This window comes from Felis catus, chromosome A1 (genome assembly GCF_018350175.1).
Source record: "Felis catus isolate Fca126 chromosome A1, F.catus_Fca126_mat1.0, whole genome shotgun sequence".
NCBI lineage: Eukaryota > Metazoa > Chordata > Mammalia > Carnivora > Felidae > Felis > Felis catus.
This window is the reverse complement of record NC_058368.1, coordinates 87404565-87430766: the sequence shown is the minus strand read 5'-3', so window position 1 is coordinate 87430766 and position 26202 is coordinate 87404565. Positions and strand designations below refer to the sequence as shown.

Below are 26202 nucleotides of genomic sequence, written 5' to 3'. Positions count from 1 at the left end.
GGGAACATCCACTGAGCACCAGCTTAGTTTCCCCCAACTCCCCTCCCCAGTGGGACACTCAGAAGAGTGCAGACATCTCTGGCAGCAACCAGAGATAAGAACACCACTCGTTTGGTTTGGAAAATCCAGCAATATGAGTAAACATTAGTCTCTAACTTTGTCTGTGATGCAAGCTTGTTCACTCCATGCTAGGCCACATCCTTCCTGCCCATGCTGGGCTGTGGCCACTATAAATTCATCAAGTTTCCTCTTGGGCTGTTTCTGAGGCCTGCATCTGGGTGAGTCCAGCTCTGTGACACTGTGTGGATGCAAGGGACTGGGGAGAAATGGGGAGGGGATGTCAAGGGCCAGATTTCTCTTGGTTAATGCACTAGGGATTCTTAGGCCAGCTTGAAAGTTTGTCCTTCAACGAGGATTTGGAATGTACTCTGATGTTTCTCATTATTGGGCTTTATGTGTTTGTGCAAGTGTGTGCCTAGGGGCAGGGGTGAGGGCCAGGACAGCAGACACAGCTTAGACCCACGACTCTGGGGGATTTGCCGAGCAGTCCCCCAGAGGCTGGATGGAGAGGATGTGTATGAGGAAATGAACATCCTAGACAGCAGGGACATAGGAGATAAAGGTTGGGATAGGGTGCACTAGGGTTAGGGAAAGGGGGGCACCGAGGACAGGTACAGACAGTCTGGGTGTGGATGAGAAGATTGGTGAAGGGGGACAAGGGATGGATCCATCTGGAGGCGGCCCACCACCCCCTCAAATGCATAAAGAATAGGCTTGGCAGGTGCGTGGAGCCAGGAGTGAGATACAGAGAGAGGTGAGCTTGTCTCTGTCTTGCACACTAATCTGTGGTCATTCTAAATTCTAATTTAAAGTGTTCCATAGCTCCACAGGCTCTCTCCCTCCCATCAGCATCATTTATGCCTTTAGGTTGACGCTGTGCTTTTCCAAATTCGTTGTGAAGGGACCAATCCCAAACACAATGAGTGCGTTCATCTATCCAAAATCTGGGAAAGGTGGAAGAGAAAAAGTTGTAGCAGCTGACCTCTGCTCTTTGTGGAACCCTAAATTTACGTAGGGAAACTGAGCTCAGTGAGCTCTGTAATACACGGCTGTGTGTGGCAAATGCTGGGAAAATGTTTTTTGCTTTTTAACCATCTATTTTACAGTCTTTGATCTTTTTTGTTTTGGATCTGACTGACAAACCTAGTTAAGTGATGGAAGAGATAGTTACACACCTTTCCACTCTGTGAACAGTGCAGTGTTAGGGATGTGAGAAATCAGTGACCCTGATCTAAATCCTGGCTTTGAACCATTTTTCTTTTCTTTCTGTGAAACCTTGGACAAACCCCCTAGTTTCTAAGACTGAGTTCCTAAAAAAAAAAAAAAAAAAAAAAAGACTAAGTTCCTCTTCCACAAAACGGGCTTAGAAATATACTCATGTCATACAGCTTTGTGAGAGTTAGATAAGAAAAAGGATTAGTGCAGGGCCTTAGCCTACAAGAGACTCTCAGTAAATGTCAGTTCTAACAATTATAATTGTGAATTTTGCAAGGAGACCTTAAAGAGATGTTATGTGTTTATTCCACCCACCCCACCCCTGCGGTACCTAAGTTTCATTTCATTTGTTTCTATCAATCAGTGGATCAATAGACGTGCACTAGAAGACCATCCCCTTCTCTGCCTGCTTCTGTGTTCTTTCTCTGTCCAGCCATGTGCTGCTCTGTTACCATCATAGTTACTCATTTCCTGGGTCAAAGCAAAAACGGGGAACCAGAGCCTTTCAATTAGAAGGAACTTAAGAGCCATATTTTCCACTCTGTCATTTTATAGATGAGGAAAGTGAAGGTGAGGAGTAATGAAGAGTTTATCATAGGCCATAGCCCAGTAATTGGTGAGAACAAAATTCTCTCGGTGACATTTGGAAGTGACATCACAGAGCAGTTGGTTTGCGCATATATAAGGCTGTTAATGCAGTTGTGTTTGTGGGTTTACTTACTGTTTCTGTCCACAGGGACACCTTTCTTCCATGGCTCAGGACACACTCCTGAGTCAAGCTAACAGGAGAACATTCTGGTAGGTATTTGGTTCACTTTTTTTTCTTTTTGATGTTTATTTATTTATTTTGAGAGAGAAAGAGAATGCGAATGAGCAGGGGAGGGGCAGAGACAGGGAGAGAGAGAAACCCAAGCAGGCTCCAGGCTCAGCATGGAGCCCGATGTGGGGCTCAGTCCCATGACCCCTAGATCATGACCTGAGCTGAAATCCAAAATCGGGCGCTTAACTGACTGAGCCACCTAGGTGCCCCTGGTTCACTTCTTAAAATTAAAGATGGCAACTCACAGTTGGGTTATAGTTTTTGTTTTGTATTCTGGATTTTTCATAGTTTAATTCTCTCTAAAGAGGGCAGAATTAAAAAATGACTCTCCTTACCTGTCTGTTTCCACTGTTCCAGCTTCCCAGTGTGGACCTATGCCCAAAGACCCTGACCAGAGCCACGGATGAACATGGCAAGTGTCCGCTGCAAGTTGGCCCGTTACCTGGAGGATTTGGGGGACACAGACTTTAAGAAATTCAAGATGCACTTAGAAGACTACCCTTCTCAAAAGGGGTTCAGCCCACTCCCTCGGAGTCAGACAGAGAAGGCAGACCACATGGATCTAGCTACTTTGATGATTGACTTCAATGGTGAGGAGAAGGCATGGGCCATGGCAGTGTGGATTTTTGCTGCAATCAACAGGAGAGACCTTTATGAAAAAGCTAAGAGGGATGAGCCACAGTGGGGTGAGTGGAAGGAAGACAACATTTTTAAAACTTGTGATAAAATACACATAACATAAAATTTACCCTCTTACCATTTCTAAACATATGGTTTAGTAGTGTTAAGCAGAGTCATGTTGTGCAATCAATCTCCAGAACTTTTTTTCATCTTACAAAACTCTGTACCCATTAAATAACAATTCTCCATTCCCTTCCCCTCAGCCTCTTGGGCCACCACTTTCTGTCTCTATGAATCTGACTACTCTTGGTACCTCTTATAAATTGAATCATAAACTATTTGTTTGTATGTGGCTTATTTTATTTAAGATAAAGTCCTTGAGCTTCATCCATGTTGTCACACATGACATGATTTCATTCCTTTTTAAGGTGTAATAATATCCCCTGGTATATGTATACCACATCTTGTTCACCTATTCATCCATCAGTGGACATTCAGATTTCTTCTAGCTTTTGATTCTTGTGACTAATGCTGGTAGGAACATGTGGGTACAAGTTTCTTTGAGACCCTGCTTTCAGTTCCTTTGGGTGTATGTTCAGAAGTGGAATTATTGGATGATATGGTAATTCTAGGTCCAATTCTTTGAGGAACTCCCATAATGTTTTCCACAGTGGCTGCACCATTTTGCACTCACATCAACAGTGTACAAGGGTTCTAATTTTTCCTCATCCCCAACACTTATTTTATTTTTGTTTTGATAGTAGCTATTCTAATGGCTGTGAGATGATATCTTATTGCAGTTTTGAGTTGCATTTCCTGATTGGCTACTGATACCGAATGACTTTTCATGTGGTTTTTAGCCATTTGTTTATCTTTGGAGAAATGTCTATTCAACTCCCTTTTCCCATATTTTAATTGGGGTATTTGGTGTTGCTGTTGTTGACTTGTGAGGACTCTTTTTATGTCCTGGATATTAACTATTTATCAAATATATGATTTGCAAATATTTTCTTCCATTCCATGGATTGCCTTTTCACTCTGTTGATGGTATCTTTTGAGGCAATAAAGTTAACCTTTGTTTTTTAATAATTCCATTTATCATCTTGGCTTTATCCTCTTTCTTCCTCTCATGATACTGCCATGAGACATTGGAGGAAAGCAGTTTGGTTTCCTTCTAGCTCCTTTAAAAATCCAACTCATGGCTCATCTATCCCCTAGGAACTGTGGACATGTTGGGGGTAGAGTTTTCCTTTCTGGCTTGATGTTTTGAACAAGGGAAGGGTACAAGAAAGGGCTCAAAGGAACCTAGAAGATCACAGAATGATTATGTTGAGCCAGTAGAAAGGAGGAATAAAAATGAATCAGCAGATCAGGAGAAGTATGGCGAATGGGTCAGTGATATGGACATAATGAGGGACAGAAACATGATAATGTGGGCATGAGGTGGATGCACAGCAGCAGGATGTTATAAAAATGCATATAATAATATAATTAAAATTGTGTCCTTACTTATATACTAATTAACCAAATTAAGGTGTAATAATCATAGTGGCAGAAGTGGTTCACTTAAGCAGTTTTTATGGATTTTGGTAATTCCTTGTAAGAACTCCATGAGGCTGGCATTTTTTTTTTTAAATTTTATTTGTAGGCTCTACACCCAACATAGGTCTTGAACTCACAACCCCTAGATCAAGAGTTGCATGCTCTACCAACTGAGCCAGCCAGGCGCCATGAGGCTGGCACTTTCAAATGAACTTTCAGTTTCATTACTAAATAAGACACTCCAGACACAAAAAGACAAACACAGTATGATTCCATTTATAAGAGCTACTACAGTGGTTAAATTTATAGAGACAGAAAGTGGTTGCTAGGAGCTGCAGGCAGTGGGGAATGGGGAATTGTTTAATGGTTAGAGTTTCAGTTTTGCAAATAGAAGATCATTCTGGAGGTTGGCCAACAACTTGAAGTGAGTCTGAAAGAGATTCTGGTTGCCTGAGACTCTGTTTCAGTCAGATCCAAGACCTGGATTCAGTGCCAGGTGTGCCTTGGGCTGGATCCTGGCTCTTAACTACTATGCTATCTTGGCTTCTGTAACTGGGCTCTGAGATGGAAGAATTATAACTAGGGTTAGAAGTCTGTTTTTGTTTTTGTTGTTGTTGAGGGGGAGAAGATTGTAGGGTTAGGTTTTAGATTAAGAATTAAGTCATGGTTTTGGTTTGAGTTAATGTTTAGATTTTGTTTTGTGACCGAGTTATCAATAACATTTGCATTCAGAATAAGTAGACACTTACGTAGAATCTTTAAAAAAATTTTTTTAATGGTTATTTATTTTTGAGAGAGACAGAGTGCAGCATGGGAGGGGCAGAGAGACAGGGAGACACAGAATCGGAAGCAGGCTATAGGCTCTGAGCTGTCAGCACAGACACCAACGTGAGGCTTGAATTCACGAACCGTGAGATTATGACCTGAGCTGAAGTTGGACAGTAAACCAGCTGAGCCACCCAGATGCCCCTTTACCAGGAATCTTTTATGTTGCTCTTGGGTTCCTGCTCATCTAAAATTATCTCTCAAATATTTCCCCTGGTTGCTTAGTACTTGTTCTATTGTACTTTAATTTCTCTGGTGAAATGCTTCTTTGGGATGTGTAATTTAGTGACTGTTTAGATCTATGATTCTCAACTGTAGATGCATGTTGGAGCTTTCAAAATATATTGGGTGCTACAAACAGAAGAATGAAACTGGACCATTTTCTTACACCATTCACAAAAATAAACTCAAAATAAATGAAAGACCTAAGTGTGAGACAGGAAAGCATCAAAACCCTAGAGGAGAAATCAGGCAACAACCTCTTTGACCTCAGCCACAGCAATTTCTTGCTCAACACATCTCCAAAAGCAAGGGAATTAAAAACAAAAATGAGCTATTGGGACTTCATCAAGATAAAAAGCTTCTGCACTGCAAAGGAAACAATCAAGAAAACTAAAAGGCAATTGACAGAATAGGAGAAGATATTTGCAAATAACATATCAGATAAAGAGTTTTTATCCAAACTATATAAAGAACTTACCAAACTCAACACCCAAAAAACAAATGATCCAGTGAAAAAATGGGCATAAGACTTGAGTAGACACTTTTCTGAAGAAGACATCCAGATGGCTAACAAACACATGAAAAGACGCTCATCACTCATCATCAGGGAAATACAAATAAAAATTACACTGAGATATCACCCCACACTTGTCACAGTGGCTAAAATTAACAACTTAGACAACAACAGATGCTGGTGAGGATGTGGAGAAATGGGGACCTTCTTTCACTGTTGGTGGGGAAATGCAAACTGGTGCAGCTGATCTGGAAAACAGTGTGGAGGTTCCTCAAAAAATTAAAACTAGAACTACCCTATAACCTAGCAATAGCACTACTAGGAATTTATCCAAAGGATACAGGAGTGATGATTCAAAGTGGTGCATATACCCCAATGTTTATAGAAGCACTTTCAACAATAGCCAAATTATGGGAGAACCCCAAATGTCCATCAACTGATGAATGGATAAAGAAGATGTGGTTTATATATACAATGAAATACTACTTGACAATGAGAAAGAATGAAATCCTGCTATTTATGAAAACATAGATGGAACTGGAGGGTATTATCTTGAGTGAAATAAGTCAGAGAAAGACAGATAACATATGTTTTCACTCATATGTGGATCTTGAAAAACTTAACACAAGACCATGGGGGAAGGGAAAGGGAAAAATTAGTTTCAAACAGAGAGGGGGAAAACACATAAGAGACTCTTAAATACAGAGAACAAACTGAAAGTTGATGGGGGTGGATGGGGGAGAGGGGAAAATGGGTGATGGACACTGAGGAGGGCATTTGTTGGGATGAGCACTGGGTGTTGTGTGTAAGTGATGAATCATGGGAATCTAACCCCCAAACCAGGAGCACACTATACACTATATACAATGAATGTTAGCTAACTTGACAATAAATTATATATATATATATATATATATATATATATATATATATATAATCTGTTTATTTAGTTTTGAGAGAGAGCGAGAGAGCACATGAGCAGGGGAGGGACAGAGAGAGAAGGAGTCACAGAATTTGAAGCAGGCTCCAGGCTCTGAGCTGTCAGCACAGAGCCTGGCACAGGGCTTGAACCCATGAATTGTGAGATCATGACCTGAGCCGAAGTTGGAAGTTTAACCGACTGAGCCACCCAGGTGCCCCACTGACAATAAATTATATTAAAAAAAATATATATACATATATGTGTATATATATATATATATATATATATATATATATAACTTTTATTTTATATTTATCTATTATTATACACAATGGTGCTGGACCCTACCTCAGATAAATTGAAAAATAATCACTGCGGGTGGAGTCCAAGAATCAGTATTTTAAAATATGTTTTTATTTATTTTGAGATAGAGAGAGGGAGCAATCAGGGGCAGGGAAGAGAGAGCAGGAGAGAGAGAATCTTAAGCAGCTTCCAGGAGTCAGCACAGAACCTGACATGGGACTGGAACTTCTAAACCATGAGATCATTACCTGAGTCAAAATGAAGAGTCTGACACTCAGCCAACTTAGGCTACCAGGTACACCTCAGAGTCAATATTTTTAAAGCTTCCTAAGTGAATCTCAAGTCAGCTGGGATAGTGAACCACTGAGTTAGACAAACTAGATTGGTAATTCTTACTTTGGGAGACTAAGAATGTGGGTATGACTAATTTCAGACATTCGGGGGCAGGGAAGGATAATCCTGCTGGTCCATAGTCATCTTGGGGATATTTAGACATTTAAAAGTGCATGAATGCCACGAAGTGGACGTCCAGCTGCACACCTGTCATTTGCAGCTCTGAGCTCTGTTTTTGTTTGGGGGAGATCTGGAACAGGGGACTTTGAGCTGTGCCAGCTGTTGGGTACTGGGTCTGAATTATGTCACCTTAGTCAGGAGTCCTGGCTTTTAAATTTATATTTCTTTTTCCTTTTGTTTTCAGATAATGCACATGTGGTATACCGGGAAGAAAGCCTTGAAGAAGAGTGGATGGGTTTATTCGGGTACCTATCCAGAATCTCTATTTGTAAAAAAAAGAAGGGTAAGCAATGGGAATAGTGCTTCCCATTGGGTTTGGAAATCCTGCTTTGGAGGCTGGGAAGCTTGTTCATCCTATATGTTCCTGCTCCTTGGGGGTACAGAGGCCCATTTCAGGAAATCCACTAGAGCTGAAGAAACAGATCAGTGTTCACATGGCTCCTTGTCCCAAGGGAAGTCACCAAGGGGAGGTGATTGAGTGTTTCAGGTTTTAAAAGGTATGGGATGCCGACCTAAAGGAATAAGATAGAAGAAAAATAAATGACTTTCTGGGGGCACCTGGGTGGCTCAGTTGGTAAAGTTGATTTTGGGTTAGGTCATGATCTCATGGTTCATAAGTTCCAGCCCTGCAGCAGGCTCTGAGCTGACTGTGAAGAGCCTGCTTGGGAATCTCTCTCTCTCTCCCTCTCTCTCTCTCTCTCTCTCTGCCCCTTCCCTGCACTCTCTCTCTTTCTCTCTCTCAAAAATAAATAAATAAACATTGTAGAAAAGGATTTTCTGGTAGGTGACAGTGCCTGTGGCACTTTGCTGTTCTTCTGCTCAGCTGTGTATAGGAAGATTTTGACATCCTAGATTTTCTGGGACCGTCTGTACCTGTGCAGTGAAGAGAACCTGCACTTTCCATTTGTTAATCTCTGGTCATCACTCCCTATGGACCAGAGACCCTTGTTGAGAGCTTTCATGTGCTTGGGCTTCTCCCAAAGTCTACCTTTCTGTTTTGCCTCAGATTACTGTAAGAAGTACAAAAAACATGTGAGGAGCAGATTCCAGTGTATCAAAGATAGGAATGCTCGTCTGGGTGAGAGCGTGAACCTCAACAAACGCTATACCAGGCTGCGTCTTGTCAAGGAACACAAGAACCAGCAAGAGAGGGAACATGAGCTCCTGGCCATCGGCAGGACTTCAGCCAAGATGCTGGACAGCCCTGTGAGCTCCCTGAATGTGGAATTACTGTTTGAGCCTGACGACCAACACTCTGAGCCTGTTCACACGGTGGTATTCCAGGGAGCAGCAGGCATTGGGAAAACAATACTGGCAAGGAAGATCATGTTGGACTGGGCATCAGAGAAAATTTACCAGGACAGGTTTGACTATTTGTTTTATATCCACTGTCGGGAAGTGAGTCTCGGGACACGGAGGAGCCTGGGAGACCTGATTGTCAGCTGCTGCCCGGATCCAAACCCACCCATATGCAAGATTGTGAGCAAGCCTTCTCGGATTCTCTTCCTCATGGATGGCTTTGATGAACTTCAGGGTGCCTTTGATGAGCACACAGAGGCACTCTGTACAAACTGGCAGAAGGTAGAGCGGGGAGACATTCTCCTGAGCAGCCTCATCAGAAAGAGGCTGCTTCCCGAGGCCTCTTTACTTATCACCACGAGACCTGTGGCTCTGGAGAAACTACAGCATTTGCTGGACCGGCCCCGTCATGTGGAGATCCTGGGTTTCTCAGAGGCCAAAAGAAAGGAATACTTTTTCAAGTATTTCTCAGATGAGCAGCAAGCCAGGGAGGCCTTCAGGCTGATTCAGGAGAATGAGATCCTCTTCACCATGTGCTTTATCCCCTTGGTCTGCTGGATTGTGTGCACTGGGTTGAAGCAGCAGATGGACAGTGGCAAGAGTCTTGCCCAGACATCCAAGACCACCACTGCAGTGTACATCTTCTTCCTCTCCACTTTGTTGCAATCCCGCAGAGGGAACCAGAACCACGATGTCTCTACTAACCTCCGGGGTCTCTGTTCCTTGGCCGCAGATGGAATCTGGAACCAGAAAATCCTGTTTGAGGAGTGTGACCTTAGGAATCATGGCCTTCAGAAGGCAGATGTATCTGCTTTCTTGAGGATCAACCTATTCCAGAAGGAAGTGGACTGTGAGAAATTCTACAGCTTCATCCACATGACCTTCCAGGAATTCTTTGCTGCCATGTACTACTTGCTGGAAGAGGAGGGACAGGGAGACACAGGGAGCTTGCTGTTGAGTGGTTCCAACCTTCCCAACCGAGATGTGACAGTCCTTCTGGAAAACTATGGCAAGTTTGAAAAGGGGTATCTGATTTTCGTTGTCCGTTTCCTCTTTGGCCTTGTAAACCAGGAGAGAACCTCCTACTTGGAGAAAAAACTGAGTTGCAAGATCTCTCAGCAAATCAGGCTGGAGCTGCTAAAATGGATTGAAAAGAAAGCCAAGGCCAAGAATCTGCAGATCCAGCCCAGCCAGTTGGAGTTGTTCTACTGTCTATATGAGATGCAAGAGGAGGACTTTGTGCAAAAGGCCATGGGCCATTTCCCCCAAATTGACATCAATCTCTCTACCAGAATGGACCATGTAGTTTCTTCTTTTTGTATTGAGAACTGTCAAGGTGTGGAATCACTTTCCCTGAGGTTGCTTCATAACTCTCCAAAGGAAGAGGAGGAGGAAGAGGAGGAGGAAGTGCAACACTGTGAGGTGGACCACTGTGTCCTCCTAGATCCTCATGCTACCTATACTCACCGGTAAGACAATTTGGCTTCAGGCAGGTGGTAGAATGGTAGTGTTGCCTTCACTTTCTAGTCACCTTTCTCTGGGCACTTTCTCTCTTCCCACTTCTCAATTGTCTTTAAAATGTGGTTGCAACAGAGGCACCTGGGTGGGTCAGTCAGTTAAGCATCAGCCTCTTGATTTTAGATCGGGTCACTACGACATAGTTCATGAAATCAAGCCCCACATCAGGCTCTGCACTGACAGCATGGATCCTGGTTGGGATTCTGTCTCTTCCTCTCTCTCTGACCCTCCCCTGCTAATGTGCATGCTCTCTCAAAATAAATAAATAAGCATTTAAAAAATGTGGTTGCAACAGCTACATAATGCCACCACCACCCATTTCTACCAGACTCCTTCAGCGGCAGAGATTGACTAGTAGAGGAAAGGTAGGTGGAAAAATGGATGAGAAAAAAGCCAACACCACCACCACCAACAACAAAATAAACGTTTGGTGGATGTGAACTCAGTGCAAGGTATTACGTGGGGAAGAGAGTTGAATGCAAGTGTTGTGAACTCAAATTGCTTGTAATCTACTTGGGGCTCTAGTGCATAGTATCCAGTCAATTCCCAAGCAGCAAAACAATCACAGGACTGTCCCAGGAACAGAGAGGATAGAGGGCCTTCGGTGCTGGAGGGAGAAGTTTCTCAGAGGAGTGATGTTGGAGCTTGCCATGAAGGATCTGTAGGATGTGAGTGAGTGTAGGAGAAGGCAAAGGGATTTTGGCAGTGGTGTCTGTGTAACAAAGTATAAATATGGTCTGAGGAGCAGTGTATGTAGGAGACTATGGGGGACTGACATGACTTCATTGGAACAAACATAAAGAGAGAAACTGAAGGAAATAGGGCTGGAAAGGAGAAGGTACTTTTAAGCTTTCACACTGTGTTTATAACAAGGAAGTCACCAACGTTTTCCTCTTCAAGAGCACCCTCTTCAAGGTCTGTTCACCGACTTTGTAGGGGATTGGAAGCCAGTTTCTGTGTCTGTACAGCAAAGCAATTCAGTTCCCTGACCTCTGAAATCCCTGCTTGGACATGGCCACAGCTACGGTGGGAAGGTAGATGCTCTGCATGTGCTTGAGTTTAACCTGCAAAAACAAAACAGAACAAAACAAAACAAAACAAAACAAAAACAAAAAAAACCAACCCCCCCCCCCAAAAAAAAACACTTGACATGAGACAAAATTAAAGAGATTGGGGGCTGGCCCTTCTACTAGGAGCAATGAATTTTCATCTCCCTCTCTCCCTCTTGGCAGCACTTCCAGGATGATATTTATTTATCATTTGGTCATCAAGGACCACCCACTGGGGCTTCAGTGTTGCTGAGACCCAGGCTCTGCTCACAGTGATGTAAGGTTTGGTTGTGGGGATAGTTGGGACACAAGAATGGACTATAGGGAGGAATCAGCTATGGCAAGAACACCTGCAGGATGCACCAAAAGCCCACCGTGGGGAGCCCTTGAGCAGCTGGACTCTGAAGGATGGATCATGAGGAGCCAAGCATGGGCAAAGGCAGCTCAAACAGAGGGAATAGTGGGTTCATAAGGCAGGAGTTGGGGAAGCAGGATATGTCTCTATGGTGGGAAATAGTTCAGAATAGCTGCAGGGGGATGGGAGGGGGGGAGAAAGAGACAGGAAGTGAGGGAAGGAGGCATACCTGCTCATTAAGGCCCTAAAAACTAGTCTGAGAAGAGACCTGACCATGGTTACACAGCTGTGGAGAAGGCTTGCAGAGACTTAGAATAAAAGTCCTGATAAAAAGCCTGACACCCATCTTGCTAGATGACAGTTATGTTCCTCAGAGGGTAGGAGCTTGCTTTGTGTGTTCTGGAACCTTCTGAAGCCAGCAGCATGGGCATCCACCTCATGCTTGTTAGAAGTGCAGAATTGCAGGCCCAGTCCTAGACCCACAAAGTCAGAATCTGCATTTCAACATGAGCTACACATTGGAAGCACTGGAAGTCTTAAAAACATTGATATGCTTGGTCCCATCTCAGAGATTCTGACTTATTCCTATGGAGAGGACTGGCCTAGGGGTTTTTGAGAGCATCACAGATGCTGTTATGTAGCCAGTGTCAGAACTAGGCTCTGAATCACTTCCAGAGTGTCCATGGCCTTGGGCAGGACAGCTGACCAATGAGAGGGGAGGAGAAGGACATCTGACAGAGGGGATAGGGGGTGCACAAAGGCAGCCAGTCACAGGCTCAAGCCATTTCCATAACAAGGTGTGTAGGACAGTAGTACCAGGGCCCCCTAGCCTTTGCTATTCCTCAGTATGCAATCTTTGTTTCTGTGAGTCATTTCTTTTTTTTTTCTCTAAGTTTATTTATTTATTTTGAGAGAGAGAGAGAGCAGGGGAGGGGCAGAGACAGAAGGAAGGAAAGAGAATCCCAAGTAGGCTCCACACTGTCAGCACAGAGCTATATTCAGGGCTCAATCCCATGAACTGTGAGATCATAACTTTAGCTGAAATCAAGAGTCAGATGCTTAACTGACTGAGCCATCCAGGCAACCTCTGTAAGTCATTTTATAATGCTTGGGAAGTCTTGGTCTGGTGCCAAGCCACTCCTGATTTTCCTTTCTCTCTTTCTTCCTTCTTTACAATTTCTAGGTTGGTGAACTGCCATCTCACTGTTAGCCTTTGGCAGGGTCTCTTCTCAGTCCTAAGCACTAGCTGGAACCTCACGGAACTGAACCTCAGTGACAATGCTCTGGGGGACCCAGGGATGATGGTGTTATGTGAGATGCTCCAGCGTCCTGGCTGTAATGTTCAGAGATTGTGGTAAGAACCTGCGTGTGTGTGTGTGTGTGTGTGTGTGTGTGTGTGTGTGTGTGTGAATGAGATATAGGGAGGACTGGAGGAAGACCTCAGGGTCCAGATAAGTGGTTTATTAGTTTTCTAGGGCTGCTATAACAAAGTACCACAAACCCAGAGGCTTAAACAACAGAAATTCATTTTTTCACAGTACCAGAAGTCCAAGATGAAGATGTCAGCAGGGCTGGTTTCTTCTGAGGCTTCCCTCATTGGCTTACAGATGGGGTCTTCTCCCTGTGTCTTCACACGGTCCCTGTATTCATGTCTGATATCCTCAAAGACACCAGTTGCATTGGATGGGGGTCAATTTAATGACCGCATTTAACTCTTTAAAGCTTGGTCGCCAAATAGAGTCACAATTCTGAAATCCTAGAATTAAGACTTCAATGTATAATTTTTGGAAGGAATGGTGGACACAATTCAGCCTATAAGAGGTGGGAAGGCAGAATGAATTGGAGGCCAGTTGTTCAGGAAGTTTCAAATGGGGAAGAATGAAGGAGAAATGAAATTAAGTCATTTGTTGGTGATGTGACAAAAAGTGCCTGACCTTCAAGGTTTGCCATTTTCTCACCGGCCATCCTCTTAGATGAGAATCAGAGAATTTCATCATGTAAACGGCTACCTAGGCTGGACCCCATCAAAACATTTTGTATACATCGAAATGTCACAGGGACTCTCCTTTAGCTTTCTTAATAAAGAGTGGTTGCTCTGAGCCCAAACTGTGAGTCAGACTTACATGCCTCAAGAGGAGCACACAGGTGTCTGAGCCATCTCCCAAACTCTCTTCCATAACACATCTGCATTTTGGATGAGCTACACAGCCAGCGTTAGAGTCTACCACTCCCGGGTGTTTTCATAAATCCCTCTCTTGATCACCATACCCACCCCAACATCATACTTATCAATTTTACCTCCTATACAAACCACTAGCCCAGGTCCAGTAACCATGATTACTTGCCTGGATTTTGTAATGGCCTCCAAGACCATCAGCTTCATGGGTCAGGATTCATGTTTATCTTTCCATTGTCCCTGAAATGTCAGGATAAGTGTCTCAGCAAACATTAGTGCTCAAAAATACATACTTAATGAATATTGACTGGTCTCCCCACATTCACTTTCACCACCTACAATTCTAGACTCTATATAGAAGTCAGAGGGTTATTTAGAAAATTCTACTTTGATCATGCCATTCTTTTGCTTCTCTCTGCTCTTTTGATAAATTACAAATCCCCTTCTTGCCTTCAAGCTCTGTTTTTGGCTCTTTACCTGCCTCTCTATATCTATCCCACGCCATTCTCCCCACCTCTCTGGTGGGTGTCCCTGTGTGATTCCAGAGAGTGAGACACAAACCAGGAGACATGGGTGATAATGATTTATTTTACCACAATGATTTAGTCATACATTTACTTCTAGTTGGTGTGGAAATGGGGGCAGAAAGGAAGATTAGCGGTTCTAGGATGATGAACTATTGTCCTGGAAAGGAGAATGTTATTCTTGCTCCTCTGACAGGGACACATAGTTGTTGTCGGTGGTGATGGTGATAGCGGTGTGTGTGTGTGTGTGTGTGTGTGTGTGTGTGTGGTTGTAAAACAAGTCAAGAATTAGAGCTTCCTGCTATTTCAGTGTAGGTGGAAGTCTGGGATTTAATCATCAAACAGAACAATGGGGACAAGATTAGCAAAGAGAAGTAGATGGGTAAAGCCCTAGAGTAGTGCCCACATGAGGGATTTTCACAGTTAGGGACATGTGCTAAAGAAGTGAAACACATAGGTTCACCACCTTTTTCATGCATAAAACAGGGACGTGCCATGTATACATTGGAGAGCTGACCATTATTTATAGAGGGAGTTCACTGATGCACTCAGCAGTTGTGGTCTCGGTCTGTGAGTTAGTGAGCTTGGGGACGAACTTCACAGTAAGTCTCAGGCTGTGTGCAGGAGTTCTGATAGGATGACACTTTACATAAGTTTGGTTAAGATTTTCCCTTTGTGACATGAGACCACAAGTGCCCCTGTTTGGTGCTGAAAACAAGCTTAGACTGGAAGGCAGTGACGAGATAAGCAGTCTGTGTTCTGATGCTTTCTGCTTCTGTACTTGGCATGAAGGTTGGGGCGATGTTGCCTTTCCTATCAGTGCTGCTTCAACATCTCCTCGGTCCTGAGCAGCAATCAGAAGCTGGTAGAATTGGATCTGAGCCACAACAGCTTGGGAGATCTTGGAATCAGACTTCTTTGTGTGGGACTGAGGCATCTATTCTGCAATCTGAAGAAGCTCTGGTGAGTCTGAGATATTTTCCTTCGTGAAGCAAGCAGGAGCTGTGGCTTCAATGAGCCAAGATGAGCGATTTTATTATATTTTATTTTGTTTATTTTATTTTTTTAAATATGAAATTTATTGTCAAATTGGTTTCCATACAACACCCAGTGCTCATCCCAACAGGTGCCCTACTCAATATCCATCACCCACCCTCCCCTCCCTCCCACTCCCATCAATCCCTCAGTTTGCTCTCAGATTTTAAAAGTCTCTTATGGTTTGGATCCCTCCCTCTCTAACCTCTTTTTTTTTTCCCTTTGCCTCCCCTATGGTCATCTGTTAAGTTTCTCAGGATCCACATAAGAGTGAAAACATTTGGTATCTATCTTTCTCTGTATGACTTATTTCACTTAGCATAACACTCTCCAGTTCCATCCACGTTGCTACAAAAGGCCATATTTCATTATTTCTCATTGCCACGTAGTATTCCATTGTGTATATAAACCATAATTTCTTTATCCATTCATCAGTTGATGGACATTTAGGCTCTTTCCATAATTTGGCTATTGTTGAGAGTGCTGCTATAAACATTGGGGTACAAGTCCCCCTAGGCATCAGCACTCCTGTATCCCTTGGGTAAATTCCTAGCAGTGCTACTGCTGGGTCATAGGGTAGGTCTATTTTTAATTTTTTGAGGAACCTCCACACTGTTTTCCAGAGCAACTGCACCAGTTTGCATTCCCACCAACAGTGCAAGAAGGTTCCCATTTCTCCACATCCTCACCAGCATCTATAGTCTCCTGTTTTGTTCATTTCAGCCACTCTGACTAGCGTGAGGTGATATGTGAGTGTGGTTTTGATTTGTATTTCCTTGATGAGGAGTGACGTTGAGCATCTTTTCATGTGCCTTTTGGCCATCTGGATGTCTTCTTCAGAGAAGTGTCTATTCATGTTTTCTGCCCATTTCTTCATTGGATTATTTGTTTTTCGGGTGTGGAGTTCGGTGAGCTCTTTATAGATTTTGGATGCTAGCCCTTTGTCCCATATGTCATTTGCAAATATCTTTTCCCATTCCGTTGGTTGCCTTTTAGTTTTGTTAATTGTTTCCTTTGCAGTGCAGAAGGTTTTTACCTTCATGAGGTCCCAATAGTTCATTTTTGCTTTTAATTCCCTTGTCTTTGGAGATGTGTCAAGTAAGAAATTGCTGCAGCTGAGGTCAGAGAGGTTTTTTTTCCTGCTTTCTCCTCTAAGGTTTTGATCGTTTCCTGTCTCACATTCAGGTCCTTCATCCATTTTGAGTTTGTTTGTGTGAATGGTGTAAGAAAGTGGTCTAGTTTCATCCTTCTGCATACTGCTGTCCACTTCTCCCAGCACCATTTGTTAAAGAGACTGTGTTTTTTCCGTTGGATATTCTTTCCTGCTTTGTCAAAGATTAGTTGACCATACTTGTGTGGGTCCAATTCTGGGGTCTCTATTCTATTCCATTGGTCTATGTGTCTGTTTTTGTGCCAATACCATGCTGTCTTGATGATGACAGCTTTGTAGTAGAGGCTAAAGTCTGGGATTGTGATGCCTTTCGCTTTGGTCTTCTTCTTCAAAATTACTTTGGCTATTCGGGGCCTTTTGTGGTTCCATACAAATTGTAGGATTCCTTGTTCTAGCTTCGAGAAAAATGCTGGTGCAATTTTGATTGGGATTGCATTGAATGTGTAGATAGCTTTGGGTAGTATTGACATTTTGACATTATTTATTCTTCCAATCTATGAGCACGGGATGTTTTTCCTTTTCTTTGTATCTTCTTCAATTTCCTTCCTAAGTTTTCTATAGTTTTCAGCATACAGATCTTTTACATCTTTGGTTAGGTTTATTCCTAGGTATTTTATGCTTCTTGGTGCAATTGTGAATGGGGTCAGTTTCTTTATTTGTCTTTCTGTTGCTTCATTATTAGTGTATAAGAATGCAACCGATTTATGTACATTGATTTTGTATCCTGCGACTTTGCTAAATTCATGTATCAGTTCTAGCAGACTTTTGGTGGAGTCTATCGGATTTTCCATGTAGAATATCATGTCATCTGCAAAAAGTGAAAGCTTGACTTCATCTTTGCCAATGTGGATGCCTTTGATTTCCTTTTGTTGTCTGATTGCTGATGCTAGAACTTCCAACACTATGTTAAACAACAGCAGTGAGAGTGGACATCCCTGTCGTGTTCCTGATCTCAGGGAGAAAGCTCTCAGTTTTTCCCCATGGAGGATGATATTAGCTGTGGGCTTTTCATAAATGACTTTTATGATGTTTAAGTACGTTCCTTCTATCCCGACTATCTCGAGGGTTTTGATTAAGAAAGATGCTGAATTTTGTCAAAAGCTTTTTCTGCATCGATTGACAGGATCATATGGTTCTTATCTTTTCTTTTATTAATGTGATGTATCACATTGATTTGTGAATGTTGAACCAGCCCTGCAGCCCAGAAATGAATCTCATTTGATCACGGTGTATAATTCTTTTTATATGCTGTTGAATTCGATTTGCTAGTATCTTATTGAGAATTTTTGCATCCATATTCATCAGGGATATTGGCCTGTAGTTGTCTTTTTTTTTCTGGGTCTCTATCTGGTTTAGGAATCAAAGTAATGCTGGCTTCATAGAATGAGTCTGGAAGTTTTCCTTTCCTTTCTATTTTTTGGAACAGCTTGAGAAGGATAGGTATTATCTTTGCTTTAAATGTCTGGTAGAATTCCCCTGGGAAGCCATCTGGTCCTGGACTCTTATTTGTTGGGACATTTTTGATAACTGATTCCATTTCTTCACTGGTTATGTGTCTGTTCAAGTTTCTATTTCTTCCTGTTTGAGTTTTGGAAATGTGTGTGTGCTTAGGAATTTGTTCATTTCCTCCAGGTTGTCCAGTTTGTTGGCATATAATTTTTCATAGTATTCCCTGATAATTGCTTGTATTTCTGAGGGATTGCGTGTAATAATTTCCTTTTCATTCATGATTTTATCTATTTGGGTCATCTCCCTTTTCTTTCTGAGAAGCCTGGCTAGAGATTTATCAATTTTGTTTATTTTTTCAAAAAAACAACTCTTGCTTTCATTGATCTGCTCAATAGTTTTTTAAGATTTTATATTGTGTATTTCTGTTCTGATATTTATTATTTCTCTTCTTCTGCTGGATTTGGGGTGTCTTTGCTGTTCTGCTTCTATTTCCTTTAGGTGTGCTCTTAGATTTTGTATTTGGGATTTTTCTTGTTTCTTGAGATAGGCCTGGATTGCAATGTATTTTCCTCTCAGGACTGCCTTTGCTGCATTCCAAAGCATTTGGATTGTTGTATTTTATTTTCATTTGTTTCCATGTATTTTTAAATTTCTTCTCTAATTGCCTGGTTGACCCACTCATTCTTTAGTAGGGTGTTCTCCAACCTCCATGCCTTTGGAGGTTTTTGAGACTTTTCCTGTGGTTGATTTCAAGCTTCATAGCATTGTGGTCTGAAAGTATGCATGGTATGGTCTCAATTCTTTTATACTTATGTATAAAATGTGGCCCAGTATGTGATCTATCTTGGAGAAGGTTCCATATGCACTTGAGAAGAAAGTATATTCTCCTGCTTTGGGATGCAGAATTTAGAACTCTGCAACCCAAAGATGGGAGATTTTAGCATGAGAATGACCTTCACTGCTCAGAAGATTTCCCAGTGTTTATCAATAATTCAGTTAGTTAGTGTTTCATGTGGGAAGAGCCACATACCAAACCTTAGAAAGGAAGTTAAATAATCAAATATATCATGCTTGCCTTTAAGGTATTTATAGTCTAGCTGAGAAAATAAAACCCCCATAATGCATTGTTCCAGAAGGGTTTTGGGACTTTATTACAAGCCCTTAGTCTCCACACTAAATAGGAAAAGAGATGCTAACACAAGAGTGGCAGACACTTGATATTTTATGCAGCTCTCACTAAATGATTCTGGGAGACTTGAATTTTGAAGAAGAGAAAACCCTTCAAAATGGTAAGGCCAATTTATACCCATTATAATGGCAATTATAAAAAAAAGTAATCCAGCATGAACTTTCGGGCGCTTGGGTGGCTCAGTCCATTGAATGTCACCTCTTGATTTCAGCTCCATTCAGGATTCCAGGGCCATGGGATGGAGTCCTGGGTCGGTTCCACGCTGAGTATGGAAACTGCTTAAGATTCTCTCTCTCTCTCCCTCTCTTTTCGTCTCCACTCCTGCTTTCTCTCTCTCTCTCTCTCTCTCTAAAATACAATTAAAAAAATAAAACAAAACGAAAAACTGGTGTTGGTGAGGATATGGAGAATTAGGAACCATCACACATTGCTGATGGGAATGTAAACTGGTACAGCTGGTTTGGAAAACAGTATGTCAGTTCCTCAAAAAATTGGACATAGAATTGCTATATGATCCAGCAATTTCACTTCTGGCTATATATAGGAAGGAGCTGAAATCAGGCACCCAAACATGTATCAGTACACCTGTGTCTATAGCAGCATTATTCACAATAGCTGGAAGGTGGAAACATCTCAATACCCATGGATGAATGGATTAAAAAATGTGGTATAGGGTGGGGTTGGGGGTGGGATTTGGGGTGGAGGAATGTGGTATATACGTGCATACAGACTTAAAAGGAATTTAGATGAATCTTGAGGACATTATACTCATTAAAATGATCCAGATTAAAAAGTGCAAATACATATGATCTGGCTTATAGGAAGTACCTAAAATAGATTCATAGAGGCAGGAATCCAAATAGTGGGTCCCAGGGGCTGGGGGAGGGAGGAACAGGGAATTTGTTTAGTGGATACCAAGTTTCAGTTTGGAAAGATGAAAAACTTCTGGAGATTGATGGTGGTCATGGTCACACAACAATGTGCATATACTTAAATGCTACTGAATTGTGCACTTAAAGAGAGTAAATTTTATGTCACATGTATATTTTAACACAATAAAAGTAAGTATAGGGAGCTGAAAAGATGTGGAGTTGGCATGGGCTTGGATGGTACTTTCTATTACACCAAATAAAATGAAATAAAAAGTTAGCATATAGTTTGGGCCCATTTTTCCCATGTATGGATGGGAGTAGAGGTAGCAACAGATCACGTGCATCCTTGACTCACAGAGGTTAGAGAAGGTTTATGACATTCTGCCATCTTTATGGAAGGTTGGTCAGTTGCTGTCTCACATCAGCATGTTGTGAGGACCTGGCATCCGTCTTGAGCACCAGCCAGTCCCTGACCAGACTCTACTTGGGGGAAAATGCACTGGGAGACTCAGGAGTTGGAGTTCTATGTGAAAAAGCAAAGCATCCACAATGTAAGCTGCAGAAACTGGGGTAAGTCTTCATGGGTGTCTCAGCAGAAAAGCATGTTCTCTTCATGGATGTATGTTTGGAAAATGTGGATGGGGGTTGCGGTATAAAAGACTATACGATGGAGTTGAGGGTAGAGAATGGAGGAGACAGATTAGATACTACCTTCTGCTAGTAAGTATTTATGACTACAGAATTGGAAATTCTTAGAGTTGAAAGAAACCTTAGGGATTGTGCAGCCCAATTCTCCACCGAGTGAAACACTTTTTTCTAAGACGTTCACATGGATAGTCACCGGTTTTGTGTGTGAACACTTCCAAGCACACCAGTCATTGCTGCACAATGTGGCCACTGCAGAGCAGAGAGTTCTTATTTCTATGCAGCACCTTCTTTGGTTTCTGTGCATTGTTCCCTGTTCTGCACCACCTCCCCCCCCTTCCCCCTGCACTTCCACTGGGTTCTGCTGAGAGATGCTGATCTCAATTCCCCAGAGACAATACTCACACTCTAGGTCTTCTCATCTCTTGCCTGGATGACTCTAAATGCTCAGGTAGGATGTGGCTTCACATCTTTACCTATGTAGTCATGCTGTCCTAGGTAAGAGCTGTTCTGTTATTGTTTCTATTTGAAGTACACTGCCCAGATCTGAACCTGATACTCTTAATGATGTATGGTGGAATTCTCACCTCCCATGGCAGGGTACTGTACTGTCTCAGGGGGAACTTGTTATTTCATTGTTTTTGGCAGTCATATCAGATCACAAGTTCACATGTGTAAATAATAATGTGAAATTCTGGTAACCAAATATCTGCAGACACCAACTGGGTATCTTATAAGTCAATTCCATTTTGACACTATATACTCAGAGTTAGTGCAGACCCCCACCCCTTCAGGGCTCAGTCATACATGTTCCACACACTGGAAATGCTAGATACCGATTGCAAGTAGTGGGCACAGGTTACTTGCACTTCCTTCTGACTCAGCTATGAATTGGTGGTTTCCATGATCCCCTCCTCAGGTTTGAAAATTTGCTAGAATAGTTCCCAGAAGCCAGAGAAACAAAACTTACATTTACATTAATGATGAAAGATATTATGAAAAATACAAGTAAACAGCCAGATGAAGAGTCACATATGGTGAGGCCCAGAAGGGTCTGGAACACAGGAACTTCTGTCCCCATGTGGTTGGGACAGTCTACCCTCCTGGTACATGGATGCATTCACCAGCCCAGAAGGCTCTAAATCTTATTTTCCAAGACATTTTATAGAGTTTAATCTCCAGCCTCCCTCCTTTCTCCTTCCTTGAGGTTGGTGGGTAGGGCTGAAAGTTCCAATTCTCTAATCACTTTGTCATTCTGGTGACCCACCCCATCCTAAGGCCACCTATGGCCTCCCTTTAGTCATCTCATTAGTATAAACTCAGATGTGATCAAAAAGGGCTTCTCTGAGGGGCGCCTGGGTGGCTCAGTCACTTAAGCCTCCAACTCTTGATTTTGGCTAGGTCATGATCTCACGGTTTGTGAGTTCAAGCCTTGTGTTGGGTTTTGCACTGACAGTGGGAAGCCTTCTTGGGATTCTCTCTCTCCCTCTCTGTCTGCCCCTCCCCAGCCCCTGCTCTTTCTCTCTCTCTCTCTCAAAACAACAAATAAAAATTTTTAAAAAGGGGTTTCTTTGAATAGCAAAATAGACAGATAGGAAATTCTTTAATTTCCACTTAGGGGGATTAAAAAACACATTTAGGATATTTCAAGAGTTTTAGAAGCTCTGTGCCAGGAAATGGGGACAAAGACCAAACATATTTCTTATAATGGCACAAAAATATTTACTGATAATCATGTACTTAAACATGTATCATTGCTTTTCCATGATCTTAACATAGGTTATCTCAGCGGCCTCATAAAAATTATGCCAAGTAGGTAGGTATCAGTGTCTCCAATTTAAATAGGAGAAAGTGAGACTAAGAGCGCTTAGGACCTTTGCCTTGGGACACCCAGCTGGATGGCTGTGGAACCCACTGTCTGCTCCCTTAACTCCAGTAAACACTGTCTCATGATGTGTTGCTGCTGCACTTTCTAGAGGGCTTCTACATCCTGCTCTCTCCGACCTGTGTGGACCTCACATTTAGCTCTGCTAAATTCCATCTTGTCTTTGTTTTGACTGATTGTTTAGGCATCTTTGAATTGTGATTCTGTCCATGTTACCTCTACCTACAACAAGCAAATTGTAAATGTCTTCATTCACATTACTGATGTAAATACCAATCAGATCAGCACCAAGGCAAAATAGAGCAAGAAGGTTCTTTACTGAGGAATAATCCATTAATCCATAATTAAAGCCTCTATATGTTCATAACACTCTGATGTCTCCTACCTGCCACATCAGCCCAACCTCACATATCACCGTATCTCTTTCCTTGAAGAGACCTTTATTGAATGCCTCCATATCCTCTCCTTATTGGTCTACCTCAGCAATTTGGCTTCTGCTGCTCTTGGTTTGTTCAACAGATATCTTTTGGCTACTTTGTTTCTGGTCACTTGTAGGTGCTGACAGTGGCAGTGAGTAAGAGATCAAGAGTCTGTTTTTATAGACATTCTTATGGGGGCTACAGACACTAGACTCTAGACAGTCAGACAATATACAACACACATAAATAGTATAATAAAAACTGTATTCATGATGAGGGCTACTTTCTTGCCCACCTTCAGATCAGGTGCCATTGGATCAGGTACTACATGAAATGAAAGTGTGAGCCATGCAGAAGCCAGGGGAGAAGAAATACTCCAGGAAAATAACAGAAGGGAAGAGGCCCAGAGCATAGACTCTCTGGTGGCCCTCTGCGGTCCTGGCTGTAACTTTGTACATCTTTCCCAGTTTTTATTTTAGTTGACATCTGTTGCCTTTAATTCCACTCATCTTCTTCCTGAAACTCTTCTCTCTTGTTTTTGGGGTGCTACTCAGTCTTTCCTGCTAATTTTATAGCTTCCTCTTCTTTGGGTCCTGCATTGACTTCGCTTCCTGTGGTCTGGGGATTTCACCACTGGTTTTCTTTTTCGTTTTTTTACTGATATTTTTACACTCTCTGGGAACTTTCATATGCCCCTTAGTTTCAAAAACAACATGTATAGAGATGGATCAGAAAACAGGTCTTAAACTTATATATTGCTTTATTGCTTATTAGCCTTTAAAAAATAGATTTTTATATCTTACAGCACTTTTAGATTCACAGCAGGGTTTGAAGGAAGGTACTGAGACTTCCCACATACCTTCTGTCCCCACCATAGTGTCCCCCATTGTCAACATAATTAGAGTGATACATTTGTTATAACTAATGGCTGACACATCATAATCACCCAAAGTCCACAGTTTACATCAGAATTCACTCCTAGTTATGTACATTATATGAGTTTGGACAAGTGTATAATGACATGTGTCTACTACTATAGTATCACAGAAAGTGGTTTCACTGCCCCCATATCCTCTGTGTTTGCACTATTCACCCTTCCTTTTTGCTCATCTCTAGCAATCACTGTTTTTGCTTTTTAATTGAAGTAAACATACAATGTTATGTTAATTTTAGGTGTGCAACAAACTGATTTGGCAATTCTATACATTATGCTATTCTCACCAAGATAAGTGTAGTTACCCTCTGTCACCATACAATGTTATTACAATCTTATTGACTATATTCCGTATACTGTACTTTTCATCCTCATAACTAATTTATTTTATAACTGGAAGTATGTACTTCTTAATCCCCTTTACCTATTTCACTCACTCCCCTACTCTCTGGGAACCACCACTTTGTTCTTTTGTATTTTTGATTCTGTTTTGTTGTTGTTTTGTGTTGTTGTTGTTGTTGGCTTGTTCATTTGTTTTGTTTTTTAGATTCCACATATAAATGAAATATATGGTATTTGTAAATGGGACAGTTTTCTTAGTTTCTTTTTCTTCTACTTCATTATTAGTATGTAGAAATGCAACAGATTTCTGTATATTAATTTTGTATCCTGCAACTTTACTGAATTCATTTATCAGTTCTAATAGTTTTTGTGGTGGATTCTTTAGGGTTTTCTATATATAGTACCATGGCAAATAGTGAGTTTCCTTCTTCCTTACTACTCTGGGTTCCTTTTGTTGTTGTCGTCATCTGATTGCTGCAGCTAGGACTTCTAGTACTATGTTGAATAAAAGTGGTGAGAGTTGACATCCTGTCATGTTCCTGATCTTAGAGGAAAAGTTCTCAGTTTTTAACCATTGAATATAATGTTAGTTGTGGCTTGTTCACAAATGGCCTTTATTATGTTGAGGTATGTTCCCTCTAAAGCCACTTTGGTAAGAGTTTTTATCATGAATGGATGCTGTATTTTGTCAAATAATTTTTCTGCATGTATTGAGATGGTCATATGGTTTTTATCCTTTCTCTTGTTAAAGTGATGTATCACATTGATTTACAAATTGGTTTGTGACTTAGAAACCAATCAATTGGTCATTGATTTACAAATTGGTTTGTGTGATTTACACATTGGTTTACAAATATTGAGCTACTCTTGCATCCCTGGAATAAATCCTCCTTGATCATGATGAATGACTTTTTAAGTATTGTTGAATATTTTTTTGAGAATTTTTTCATCTGTGCTCATCAGGGATATTGTCCTGTAGTTTTCTTTTTGTTGTGTCTTTGACTGGTTTTGGTATCAGTGTAATGCTGACTTCATGGAATGAATTTGGAGATTTTCCTTCCTCTTCTATTGGGAATAGTTGAGAGGGATAGGTATTACTTTTCTTTAAATGTTTGGTAGAATTTATGTGAAGACATCTGGTCCTGGAATTTTGTTTGTTTGTAGTTTTTTGATTATCAATCCAATTTCTTTAATTGGTCTCTTTAAATTTTCTATTTTTTCCTGATCCAGTTTTGGAAAATTATGTTTCTAATAATTTATCTATTTTTTTCCTAAGTTGTCCAGTTTGTTGGCATATACATTTTAATAATATTCTTTTATACTCATTTGTACTTCTGTGAGGTTGGTTGTTATTTATCCTCATTCATTTCTTATTTTACTTTTCTGAGTCCTCTTTCTTTCTTGATGAGTCTGGCTAAAGGTTTATCAATTTTGTTTGTAAATTCAAAGAACCAGCTCCTGATTTCATTGATCTTTTTCATTGTTTCTTTAATCTCTATTTCATTCATCTATGCTCTAATCTTTATTATTTCCTTATTTCTACTAGCTTTTGGTTTTGTTAGTTCATCTTTTTTATTTTTCTCTTTCCCGTGTTAGGTTAGGTTGTTTATTTGAAATTTTCCTTGTTTCTTGAGGTAGACCTGTATTGCTACTAAGTTTTCTCTTAGAAAAGCTTTTGCTGCATCCCGAAAATCTTGGATTGTTGTATTTTCATTTCCATATGTCTCCATGTTTTGTTTTTTTTTTAAACTTCCTCTTTGATTTCTTGGTTGAGCCATTCATC

The 26202-nt window shown here is 41.4% G+C and overlaps 1 protein-coding gene across 2 annotated transcripts in view; it reads left to right on the top strand.

The window, feature by feature from the left end:
• Positions 1–336: 336 nt before the first annotated feature.
• The window catches only part of NLRP3 (NLR family pyrin domain containing 3), a 54228-nt gene continuing 28362 nt past the window's right edge, over positions 337–26202 (top strand). Inside the window, exons 1-7 of one of the 2 annotated variants that reach the window (XM_023253644.2) lie at positions 337–2073; positions 2453–2781; positions 7742–7840; positions 8564–10325; positions 12962–13132; positions 15271–15441; positions 20594–20764. In XM_023253644.2, the coding sequence (XP_023109412.2) occupies positions 2499–2781; positions 7742–7840; positions 8564–10325; positions 12962–13132; positions 15271–15441; positions 20594–20764 (2657 nt within the window). In that variant the 5' untranslated portion in view covers positions 337–2073; positions 2453–2498. The remainder of the gene's footprint in view (positions 2074–2452; positions 2782–7741; positions 7841–8563; positions 10326–12961; positions 13133–15270; positions 15442–20593; positions 20765–26202) is intronic. The other variant, XM_045056515.1, reaches the window with a different exon arrangement.